Source organism: Salminus brasiliensis, chromosome 17 (genome assembly GCF_030463535.1).
Source record: "Salminus brasiliensis chromosome 17, fSalBra1.hap2, whole genome shotgun sequence".
NCBI lineage: Eukaryota > Metazoa > Chordata > Actinopteri > Characiformes > Bryconidae > Salminus > Salminus brasiliensis.
The window spans coordinates 13,011,072-13,023,133 of record NC_132894.1 but is presented as its reverse complement, the minus strand read 5'-3'; the positions used below and the strand labels follow the sequence as shown (position 1 = coordinate 13,023,133).

Here is a 12,062-nt window from a genome sequence, read left to right as displayed (position 1 = left end):
CGGTTTTCATAATCTTTCACATAATACGAGAGGGCACAGTTATAAAACTTCTCAGCAGCTTCAGTAAAGCAAAAGAGCTGATCTTGAATCGGACTCTTCTCTTTTTATCAAAAAAACGACCTAAGAAGCAAACCGCCGCAGATACCCTTTCATAGTAAGAGTTTTCTGCAGTTATCTTTCATAGATCTAGATACGTGTATGGCTTTTACAATCGTACATAAACGATATGATAAATATAGGCCTTATTCATAAAAATGCTCAGTGGCTTAATAGAGTAGGGGAGCCGATTTAGGGTCAGATGCTTTTCTTTAATTCATTAGGACCGTGTGTATGGTCAGAAATTAAATCAGAATCCACAGAAAAGCACTGATTTGACTTGAGAGAAAGCCACACACACACACATATATATATATATATATTCTTTTTCTTCAAATTAATTAATAAACAAATTTGTGAGGACCAAATTTTGAATAGAATTCAAGTAGGTTGTATAAACAAGGCCTCAGGTATTTATGCTACAGTACATCAGCTTGCCGGTTGCATTTAAGCACAGGAAAACAAGTGATCTGAATGCTTTATTGTGTCAATTTTTGAGAGATGGGCTGACTGTAGAAAAAGTAGCAAGCTCTCTTGTTTAAGCACCTCAGTACAAGTTATACAAACACGGTTACCTATCATCAGCTTTCAGACAGGGACTTTTAGGTGTGGGGCTTGTTTAGGAAAGATAGAAAGAGGGACTCTTTTTTTTTTTTTCCTTTTCAGTTCTGACAAAATAAACCAGTCATGGTGCATGAACAAAATACTAAATTTAACCACTTGATTAAAACCCTGAATTTGGTCAGTGCACATAAAATTGGCATTTCTTAATACAAGTTAGACAAAAGATAAAGCAGTTCTACAAACGCAATTCCATGTAATTAGACTGAAATCTCTTTAAATAAGGGGTGCAGCTCTCTAAGGCAACATTAAGTCGATAAAAAGGGTCATCTAATAGGCTCGTGTATTACAGGAATGAAACTATACAACATTACTTCTTTTTCTCATTTACACTGTACACAGTCCTCGTCCTTCAGGTTCGGCTGGAGCAGCCAATGCAGTCGTTTGTGTAACAAATATCCTACTCTTTGCGTGGTCTCCGAGATATACTTGTACATATTCAGACATACAGTACAAACATACTTGTGCACAGACTCCCCCCACCCCCCTCCCTTAAAGCACTTTTTGAGGACCAGGACATTAAACATTTACAGAAACTTCATTGGAAGAAATTCCAAAATGCTTGGGTCTCTCTTAGGCTGTGTTTCAAAACCAGTCACTCCTTGATGAACTGTATTTGGGGAAAGTCATAAAAATTCATCTGTCGCTTTGACTTATATTCTCTCTCGCTTTTGGGAAATAAAGGAGTGCACATTTCTATTGATGAAGGTAGCATATAAACTGTGATGTGATCCTGCACTTTGCTATCTGAATAAGATTCTGTAACTGAATATATTTTCGCATAATATACCACCTAATTACCTATACCACTAAACTATGTCTGTCTTTCAAATACAGCCGTCTCCTGTATGAATCTGCGATTATTAATACATGACTCCAGGGTTCCTACACTGGTGGTGATCAACTGATGTCAAATTTGTTTGTTTCTTCCATCCTAATGACATGATTGTCCAGTCACAGCAAAATATCATCTCTTCTTATGTGGTCACTGTTGACTGTTGTACCAAAACCTCGTGTCTCAGCATCAGAAACAGTGGAAGGAAGGGGGGGGGGGTGTCTTAACTTTAATGTACGTTAATGTAACGAAATTTTATTCCATATTATTCTGGACCATTTCTATTGGTCCATTTGTAATGAAATGTTTACACAACATAGGGGCAAGTTGCTGTTTTCCAACAGTGTTAAAAAAAATAAAAACCTGGAATAATACGGAAATACGAGGTTTTGATAAAACAACAATGAAATATTAACCGAGTGGAGTTGGAACATTTCAAAATTTTTCATTTAAGATTCTGAAATGAGCCTTGGCTGGATAACAGAGAAACTCCAAGCATTTTCACTTTCAAAATAGCCCAGGTATGTACAAATGTATGTTTGTATGCAAGCAAACATTTACACAATAAAAGCGGTTCAGGAGCTGCTACACACCAGTCAAAAGGCTCAAAAGAAAAATAAAATATATAATATGGAGAAAAATAGAGCTTTTTGGCTGGAGTAATTGTTGGTGCTGCAATTTATGTCCGAGATGCACTCTAACTCATTTCATTCTTCCTGCTCAGGAAGAACAAACTGATTTCCCATAGTACACAGCCACTGCGTCAGGTTTCTGCATCAAGCAAGACACGAATGATGCCAGCATTACGCACCGGCCGCGTAGCCTGCCAGCCCTCCTTTGACAAATGGATGGGTAGAAAATGAGACGCGAGAGAAGCCCCGGCTTATGCGCACAGACTACTCCACAGGGCCTGGTTTAGGACACACCATGTGTGTGATTTGGATGAGGGAGGGGAGGGGTGGGAGGGATGTCATCTGTAAAAACACTCCCTCCCTGGTCTCCATCCCAGGGGAAGAGTCCTTTTGTTTTTTTTGTTTTTTGTTTTTAAGAGTTCTCAAAACCTTTTGAAAGCAAATGTTCACAAGTTCTTGGTGTTGATGTGCGTTTTATAATGCTTCGTTAGGTGGTCGCTCCGCATAAATCGTTTCTGACACTTTGAGCACTCAAAGCGCTTGTCTCCTGCAAAGATAAATAAATAAAATTCAGTCATGTAATGGTTAAGGCTTGGTTTACAGTAAAAGAATAATGGTAATCATGGTGTGTAGGCTGTTTCCGCAGGCCCCCTAATGGCCATTGTGCTGGCGATGCGCATGCTCACTCTGTAAAATGAATCAAAGTGTACCTCCTGTAATCTCAGTATCACATATGCACAAAGCTTTCATTCTTTTTTTTGAACAGCGCTGAGTTTGAGAGCTATTTGGATCAGTAAGTGCATGCAGGAGAACATGCGTGCTATTCTTTAAAAATAATGAAAAATGAAAACAAGACAATAATGCACTAACACACTTATCACAGCCCTATAGCTCTTTGTCTCTCTCTAATAAACATGATTAATCACAATTAACTAAAAAAACTAAAATCTTGACAGCTCCTCCTCCCCTTAAAATCAAGTTTTCAGCTTTGTTGGACTCATGTACATATCAAGTAAATGCTGCAATATAAGTGACGGATCACATAATTAACAACAAATAAACCTGGACTAAACAGCAGGAACAGTAAGCACTCAGGGTACTGCGGAAATGACTGCATAGTAGGTCTAAGTGTGTGATGTACCTGTATGCGTCCTGGCATGCCGTTGCAGTTCATCACTGCGTGTGAAACGTTTCCCGCAGAAGACCCAGCTGCAGACGAAGGGCCTTTCTCCCGTATGCAGTCGTACATGCGCACGCAACAATGATGTCTTCCGAAAGGTCTTCTCACAACCTGGTATATGACATATGTGCTTCCTCTTCCCTACCTCGCCCGGCCTGTAACAAACAAGACAAACCATTCGTTATGTCAGTGGATTTAAAAAGGTGATCTTTGGCAAAAAGATCTTTTGATGCAGTTCTTTAATGTCTGACGAGACATTAAGCAAACAGAACACTTTCACAAGACAAAGTGAATTCACTGTAGTGAGAGATGAGGCAAGCTTTTCAAGCTTAAGCACTAGATGCAAAACCACCAAGCTTAATCATAAGCTCTGACCCTATGTTTTAATAAGTGCCAATCCCATGGCTGCAAAAAAAGAAATGATTTTATGTTATGAAGAGAATTTAGATTTAGAATATATGGTCACACAAAATGTTTACTTTAAGCTCAAGGTCTTTAAAAATAAATAAATAAATCTGTAACCAATGGTATATACTTTTGGGTCTTTCCCCACTTCGTTGATCAGCTTGCTTCTCCTGATACATTACCCACAATACAGTTTCTTGCTAGAAAGCTGTGAGGTCAATAAGCTTTAGAGAGATACCTACTCCAAATGAATTTTCTTTTAAAACACATCTTGCATTTCATGTCCATTTCTAGTCACAAGTCATATTATTGATTTGTTTTCAATTAAATGTAATAATGAAGGACATTCTGCATGGCACGTTGTGGAGCGCTGAGAAATTGAACAGTGCTAGGTGTCCTTGATTTCCAGAGTTGGCCAATATGCGTTCCATCTGGCGTATGACGGCCTTCAGGCTCCTTTCAGACCTTGTTTGATAGCTAAATTCTGCACCACAGTTTCAGGGTTTTGTCACTTTGAACCTTTATTTGGTGTCATACTGCTGCTTTTTTTGCAAGACTGAAGTGTACAAAATAACGCAAGCGGCATGAGGTCCATGGCCTCTATATTTTATTAAAAGCATCTGTAGAGACTAATCTTAAAAAAAAAAAAAAAGCATACTGAACACAGTATAATGTTATAGCATGAAAAGCATGCTCTTTTGCATGGTTGGTGCAGTGGATAACAACACCGCCATCCCTGCATTCAGTTGTATTTCTGTATGTGTACTTAAATTGTGCTTCTCGCCATCATATTTTTAAATCTAGGATTTTCTTGCCTTTTCTCTGCATCTTTGCAGTTGGGGCAGGTGCATGCCATGCGTCGCTTTTTTTCACCAGGTTGGCTCTGCAACTCGAGTGCGAGTGTTTGGTCCACTTTCAGCGGTTGCGCTTGCGTCTGTACACTGCCCAGCTGCAGCCCTCCGCCCTGGACCGTCAAGTGCTGCTGACCTGGGAGCCAAAAAGACAGGTACAGGTGAGGCTTGACATTTTCTTGATGTGTGTGCTACAAAACTATCCTCTCTGCTGCACTCCTTTAAAAAGATTAATTAAAGATTAAACTAAGATTGATAGATTGAAGATTGATACTGAGCAGTACATTTATGTTAGCAATTACATATAATGCATTTTAAAATCTACACAATCTAAGTCTAGACAGGATATCAAAACATATACATACATAGTGTTTGGTGTGACGCAACAGATAACACCACTACTTGCCACTGGGCTACCACACCATGTGGGAGGCTGGAGTTCGATTCCCGGTCTGGGTGACTATGCTGTGCTACATCAATAGGAGTCCTTGGACAAGACTCCTAACACTACACTGGCCCACCTCTGTAACACGAGTAACCTTATAAGTCGCTCTGGATAAGAGTGTCAGCTAAATGCCATAAATGTAAATGTACATACTGACTCCTAAGCATTACATCAATTCCCCTTTTCTGCAATAGCAGGCTCCTTCTAGGAAGGGTTTCTACTAGACTTTGGAATATGGCTGCAAGGGAGTTTTATTGAGGGCAAGTACAATAACTCTTTACTCCGGACAAACACAGTTTCACTGCTCCACAGTCAATTGCTGGTGTGGTTTACACTAATCCAGCCAACATTTAGCATTACTTAATGATCTTAGGCTTGTGTGCAACAGCTCAGCAAAATCATGAAGCTCCTTCCAACATGCTGACATAGCTTCCTGAGGCAGTTTGGAACTTCAGAGATGTTGCAACTGAGGACAGGCGGCTGTTTTGTGCAACACGCTTCAGGACTCAGAAGTCCAATTCTGTAAGTTTTTGGCCTACCACTTTGTGGCTGAGCTGTTGTAGACATGTGTTTTAGCCATTACAATAACAACACTCAGGGTATGATTTTTTTAAAACACTGTCTTGCTGAAGAGGTGGCATCCCATGACCGTGCCATCCCATGAAAGTCACTGGTCTCTTCAGAATGACCTGTTCTACAGTCAATGCTTGTCCACAGCTGTATGCTTGACTTTATGCAACTGTTAGCAATGGGTGTGGAGGAAATAGCCAAAATCATGTGATAGAAGAAGTCACCGCATACACCATGTAAAGAAACTATATTCTGCTTTTGGAATGCCCATTCAGCTTTGATGACTGTACAATTTGTCAAATGACGTGACGTCAAGGGGTAGACAGATCAAGTAATGGGACCAATACAACTGCATTTATGGAAGACCCTATGGTGCATGTATACTGGCTGCAAAAATGTGCAAATATAATCTAAATCTTCCTAGTCAAAATCAAACACCACAACCAGATAAAATTAACTGTGACCAGAAACTAAGCAAAATCACTTACCACCAGCATTTGTGATGGTCACAGGCACTCCTTGTACTTGTACACCGTTGATATTGATGGTCTGAACAGCTGGACCTGCTGAGGCAAGCTGAGCTGTGTTTAGTCTAATAGGACCTCCACCAGCAGGGGCGATCTTTGCCAGTGTTCGCTCTTTCCGTGCTCCTTGCTGGGCTTTCTTACTGACAACAGTCAGAGCAGTAGGGGTGGTGGTGGTGGCTGGCGTAGTTGGAGTGGAAACTATGGTCTTCTGGAGCTGCACTGCCTGCCACTCACCTGAAGCTGTCTTAATCAGCACCTGTGAACCAACAGATTAGACAGACAGGTAAACATACAGATTGGTCAAGTGAGATACCTAACAGGATAACAAACCTTTATAATAATGGTAACAAAACAATATCAAATAAACATACAAAACGCTGTGTAACCTGAATGGCATGTCAGCGAGTAAGCACTGAAATTCTGAAAAAAAAAAACAATTATAATAGTAAAAAAGGAGTTACCTGTGTGGGTTCAGAGGGGGTCATCTGCACACTAGGTGTAGCTGGTTGTCTCTGGGGCACAGGGGGAAGAGTTGCAGAAGCGGCCTGCACCACTTTTAGAGCCTGCTGGGGTATTTGCACCACCTGCTGTTCTGATTTTTGCTGAACCAACTGCACCTGCTGTACTACTGGCTGGTTCCCCCCTGGACTCTGCACAATCAGAAGATTGTTCCCTGCCTAAGATGAAAGGAAAAAAATCTTTGAACAACAACAACGCCACCTTAACTACAATTTTGTTGCTGTTTATATATATATATATATATATATATATATATATATATATATATATATATATATATATATATATTTACGAGTTTTATTTATATACTATCAACACAACTAAAAATATTACATTTAAGGCTTTTGAAGGGAAGTACTGAATGAATAATGCTATGAGGCTGTTTTTCAGGGGTTGACCTTAGCCCTTTAATTCCAGTCAAGTTTTAATGCTTTAGCATACCAAGACATTTTGGACAACTATTTGCTTCCAGATTTGTGGAAACGGTTTGGAGAAGGCCCTTTTCTAATCCAGCCCTAGTGCATAAACGCCAAGGCCCCTAAAGGTATGGTTGCGAGAGTTTGGTATGGATAAACGTGACTAGTCCGCACAAAGCCCTGATCTCAAAGCTATCGAACACTAATAAACTAGGGATAAACTAGAATGGAGACTGCGAGCCAGGAACTCACGTCCAACGTCCATTTAGAATGGTATCTCATGAAAGCTCCTGTAGAGGTCATGCGCAGGTGCACCAATACTCTAAAAGTATTAGTCAATGATAATTACTCAAAACAGAATGACATGATAATGTCCACTGTGGTCCACCAGTGCATGTTGAAGTGCATGTACTGCATATTAAAATTAGTTGGACAATAAAGAGTATATAAAATAAACAAAAAAAATAAAACGTTGTTAAGCATATATTATTATGGCATTTACAAAAACAAAACGAAAAGAAAACACCACAGTGTGATGTTATGTCAGAAGCAGACTGAAGAAACCATGATAGGCTTTTATTTAATCACTTTCTGTCTTTTTTTTGTAGTTTAAACAACAATGCAGTCTCCTCAGGTGTGGTCATTGCTGTTTTTGTACCAAATCAGAATTGATAATCAATGAAGCATTCTTGTGTCAGTAGGGAATGTTTAGCCCTGACCTGCCCCCCAGTGGACATAGCTTTTATTCCTCCAGATTGATCAATCTGGCTTGCATTGTGTACATCAACATAGCAAAGTCTGTACTGTATTATTTAAGCTACCTTTCATTTTTTGAGTTATTACATACATACATACACTGTTCTGTAGAAAAACTTGTGGTCAGGGAGGTTTTCTTTTTAAGCTTTATTCTTTACAGTCCATTAGCTAATAAATTTACATGTACAACATGTATGAGATGAATGAACGGTACAATATGTAACTAATGAATACCAAAGAAACAGAGCCAAACTTACCTGAATAATATTATTAGCTGTGGTTTCTATCAACACCGTTTCCACTTGCTCAGCAGAAGGAGGAGTTGAGGCGGGCTGAGGGGTGGCGACCTGTTTCTTACGCCCCCTCTTTCCCTTTGCTGGCCGAGGAGTGGCAGCTGCTGATTCTGTGACTATCTGCGCTCCGCCCACCTCACCCGTAGCAACATTGAGTGGTAGCGTAAGTCCACTAGACAGACGCATGACATTAGTGTTAGATGCAATGTTCGAATTATTCTGCCGCCGCTTTTGCGTTGATGGCTTGATTGGTACTGTCTTCGGTGTAGCAGGCACTGTTGCCACAGATGTAGGAGTGGGTGTGGCAGCCTGCATTGTAACAGGTGAGGTGATAATAGCCTGGTTGGTCCCAGGAATTATCTGGATCTGTCCACCCTGGGGCATCATTTGAATGGTCTGGGCTCCCTGGATTTGGGGCACCACCTGGTACTGGATGTTGGCAGTAGTCGTGCCTGCTGGTCGTGTGGGGGTCTGAATAGTGAGAAGGATTGGGCTGGCTCCTGAAGAACCTAAGCCTGCAGGTAGCTGGATCACATTTCCCTTAGCTGACAGGAAGGCCATATTTTTGGGCGGAGCTGGAGCGATTGGAGCAGGCTTGATGGGGTGCAAGCGGCGCGTAGTTGGCTGGGCTGGTGGAGTGCTGACTGGGGCTTGGGCTGCAGGTGGGCCAATCTTACTGCAAGTTGCAGCCAGGAGGGCCAAAGGTGACGGCTGAGAATCCTACGAGATGGAGAAAAAAAAAAAAAAAAAAAAGATGAAATCACTGATAAATGGGACAGTGTTTTTTATTTTATTTTATTTTTTCATTTTAGCCTACACCTGTTTAGCACCATTGTGAAACAAATGCAAACTATTTATTGTTTAAATAATATATGTACATACATACATATATATATATATATATATATATATATATATATATATATATATATATATATATATATCCTTAGATAATGCAATCTTCAAAATCCCTCAATATGCACATAAGGATGACTTTACACATTTAAAAACAATTTTCAACAAAACAGACCGACACAAACCATAAAGCAAATGGCAAATGTCAATAAGAAGGCACTTTTAGGGACTTACTTGAGAGGTGGTGGTGGAAGGCTGGAGGTATTCACTGGGACTGACAGCAACAGTGGTGGCCATACTGTCCTTTTGATCTATGAAATCAAAAAAAGCTACTGTAGCAAGTGATTGGTAAAGTGGAAGGCTACAATATTTTTAATCGCTTAACAGGAAATAAAAGTATTATTAGTTATTATTACTGCCAAAACACTCCATAAACATAAAGTAAACAGACATCCAGTGATGTACCATCTGCATCAAATTAATTAAAAACGGATGCTCCGTCTCTTGCATGCACTTTCACAAACATATGAACAAAGTTAAAGAGGTGTTACCTGTAACTACCTAGATGAGCATGAATCAGAAGAGCAATGTGGTAGTGGTGGCCATAATGATTATGTGGACTTATGTGAACTGATGTTTTGATGTTTTACCACCTAAAGGTAGTAGCAGTGAGCAATACTGTGAGGGCTTTAAGGGGTTCACACTGTCAGCACTCTGATGACAAGTGCACGCAGAGTTACAGAGACACTGCTAAGAACTTGTACTATTGGACGATGAAGGTGGGAATCATGACAAGCTACGAGGTGCACCTGCGTTTGACATTTACCACCAACATCCTGCATGTACCCCAGTGGATCTGTGAAGCTAAAGTCAGACGGTATACACTACCTAAATAAATACGCATAGCCTAAACAAAGCAGCAGATGAGCGTGTCAAGACAAAACGGTTCAAAGTTAGCTAGCTACCTACAGATCTGACCACGAATCGTCCATCACTACTGATTCCGGAACGTAGCAAAGCAGACGAGCAAAATTCAACGTGCAGATTACTCCTCAAATTCACCTTAAGCGATCCCAATGCCCAGTCAGCCAACCTGATCGAAAAATAAACAAGTTCGTGAGCTAGCACGACCCAAGGAATCCCCACTATGTAATTAACGTTACATACGTTACATCTTGACTGACTACGACTAAAATAATATCGGTTGGAAATCGTAAACAGGAGGCTGCTAGCTAACAATCTCGGCAGATGATCGCGTTATGCAGAGTTAGTTACAGCTACTTATTCTTCTATGAAAAACTTGCGTCGCACTAAGTTAGCCAGCTGGCACGAACTACATAGCTAGCTACAGTACAGGAAGGCGCTATATGGAAAAGTCTAGAAAATAAAGCATTTAGCAAAAGACAGTGTGTGTGTGTGTGTGTGTGTGTGGTTAAATTAGCCAGAGTTGGAGGTCGCAGTTGTAAATATGTAGCTAAGAGACACCCACAATTTGCGCGCGCGGCCTGACAGCGCCACCTCAGAGTAAAAGTAGCTAGCTAAGCTAAAGCTGCTGAAGAGCCTCTGTGCTAACCTAACACCAACGACGACGCGTTAGCTCGACAGAGGCTGCGCTAGGAAAGCTAGCTAGCTAACGGTGTTTTTAAAGCTAGCTAGCTGTGTTTCTAACTTAAAACAGTCGTCGCTCCCCTCGTATTACACTACTGCCATTTCCTAAGAATAAACACAGGGAGAGCTGAATGGATACGCGTGAAAAGAAGCATATAGCTACATAACTCCGAGCGGCTTAACCCAAATCCGTAAAACGGTAAATCTGCAGAGCAAGCTGCGCTCTGCTGGCTAGCATGCTAACGAGCCCCGAACTAGCTAAGATAAACTCTTTGATACGGAAAGGCAGCCCGATTCCGGAAGTGTGCAACCTGCAAGTGCCGTGTTATAGTTCCTTTTGAAACGTACATTTGGCACTCTGGATATACAATGCATTGCAGTCAACCATGTGTTTAACAAAGTAGATAGTAATATAAACACCAACGTTATAATTCCTACCCACCGCTCATGACGACATTCGCTCTCCGTGAAGCCTTCAAGAGCAAGCCCACGAAAGACACCGCCTGTGCCCTTCGACCAATCCGCCTGCTTGTGGAGAACTGAGGGATAGCAGTCCCGTCCAATCAAAACAGACCATCTCCGCGATTGACGTTCGCTTCGACCAATGGAATACTTCAACGGGGCAGTGACAGTTGACGGGCGGGTGCTCCACCAATAGCGTGCCGCGATTTAGGGACAATGGGTGGGTGTTGTGAATAGGAAAGAGAACAAGACTGAACCAATTATATGCGGTCGTGTATTTCAGTGACGTTTAGCTCACCCAGTTAGAAATGGCCGTAACATATCAATCAAAAGTAATTGACATCCATTTTGATCGATCCGCTCAAACTTACTCACAGTGATCTTTTGAGAGGTAGCTAGCGGAGATGCTAAACCTTAGGCTATGTCCAATGTTTCCCTCAAACCCTCCGCCTCGTCTCTCCCTCTCCGTTTGCACCCTCTCGACAACCTTCGCCATGTTGAAGTGCGTCTCAAAGCCATTAGTAGAGAGGGGGAGTTTTCCCTTTGAGGGGCAGGATTCCACAGAAATGCGCGAAAACATGCAGAATAAAACGCTACACAATAAAAACGTGAGCAAAGTGCAAATATGTGATATATATATATATATATATATATATATATATATATATATATATGTGTGTGTGTGTGTGTGTGTGTTTTCATTTGTAAACCCCCTAAGTAAATGAATGTAAATACAATACGTCAGTGTCCCTGAATCCCATAACATTTGGGATGCCATTGTGGGCGGCACTGTGTTTAATGGGCGGGGCAAATTCACAGCAAGCTGGGGACACGTCCCAAACAACACGCTTCCCTTCCACTGGCAGTGCACAATTATTTGACATAGTATTTAGTAATGTAGTGTGTGGCTTTGGACACGCAGCCTAGGTTTGACTTTTTACAATATTTTTACAACATCCCTACCTTGTGGAGATGGTCGGCACATCGGTTT

General features: G+C 41.1%; 1 protein-coding gene across 2 annotated transcripts; it reads right to left on the bottom strand.

Moving 5' to 3' along the window:
• Window positions 1-1,203: 1,203 nt before the first annotated feature.
• On the bottom strand, window positions 1,204-11,137 carry sp2 (sp2 transcription factor). Of its 2 annotated transcripts, none has more exons than XM_072660634.1 (8): window positions 11,052-11,137; window positions 9,236-9,312; window positions 8,111-8,866; window positions 6,624-6,839; window positions 6,124-6,418; window positions 4,585-4,756; window positions 3,326-3,519; window positions 1,204-2,731 (listed from the first exon to the last, which is right to left on the bottom strand). In XM_072660634.1, the coding sequence occupies exons 1-8, from the start codon at window positions 11,056-11,058 to the stop codon at window positions 2,631-2,633; spliced, it is 1,818 nt and encodes a 605-aa protein (XP_072516735.1). In that variant the 5' UTR covers window positions 11,059-11,137; the 3' UTR covers window positions 1,204-2,630. The 2 variants fall into 2 exon arrangements, with proteins under 2 accessions (XP_072516735.1, XP_072516734.1); XM_072660633.1 differs by lacking the exon at window positions 11,052-11,137 and adding an exon at window positions 9,553-11,040.
• Between the last annotated feature and the right edge of the window lie 925 nt (window positions 11,138-12,062).

Excerpts from the sequence above, each read along its gene's own strand:
- sp2 (XM_072660634.1), bottom strand. Across the intron at positions 6,840-8,110 it reads CAGCTAATAATATTATTCAG|GCAGGGAACAATCTTCTGAT; the intron begins GTAAGTTTGGCT and ends CTTTCATCTTAG. Across the intron at positions 4,757-6,123 it reads GACCATCACAAATGCTGGTG|GTCAGCAGCACTTGACGGTC; the intron begins GTAAGTGATTTT and ends TTTGGCTCCCAG.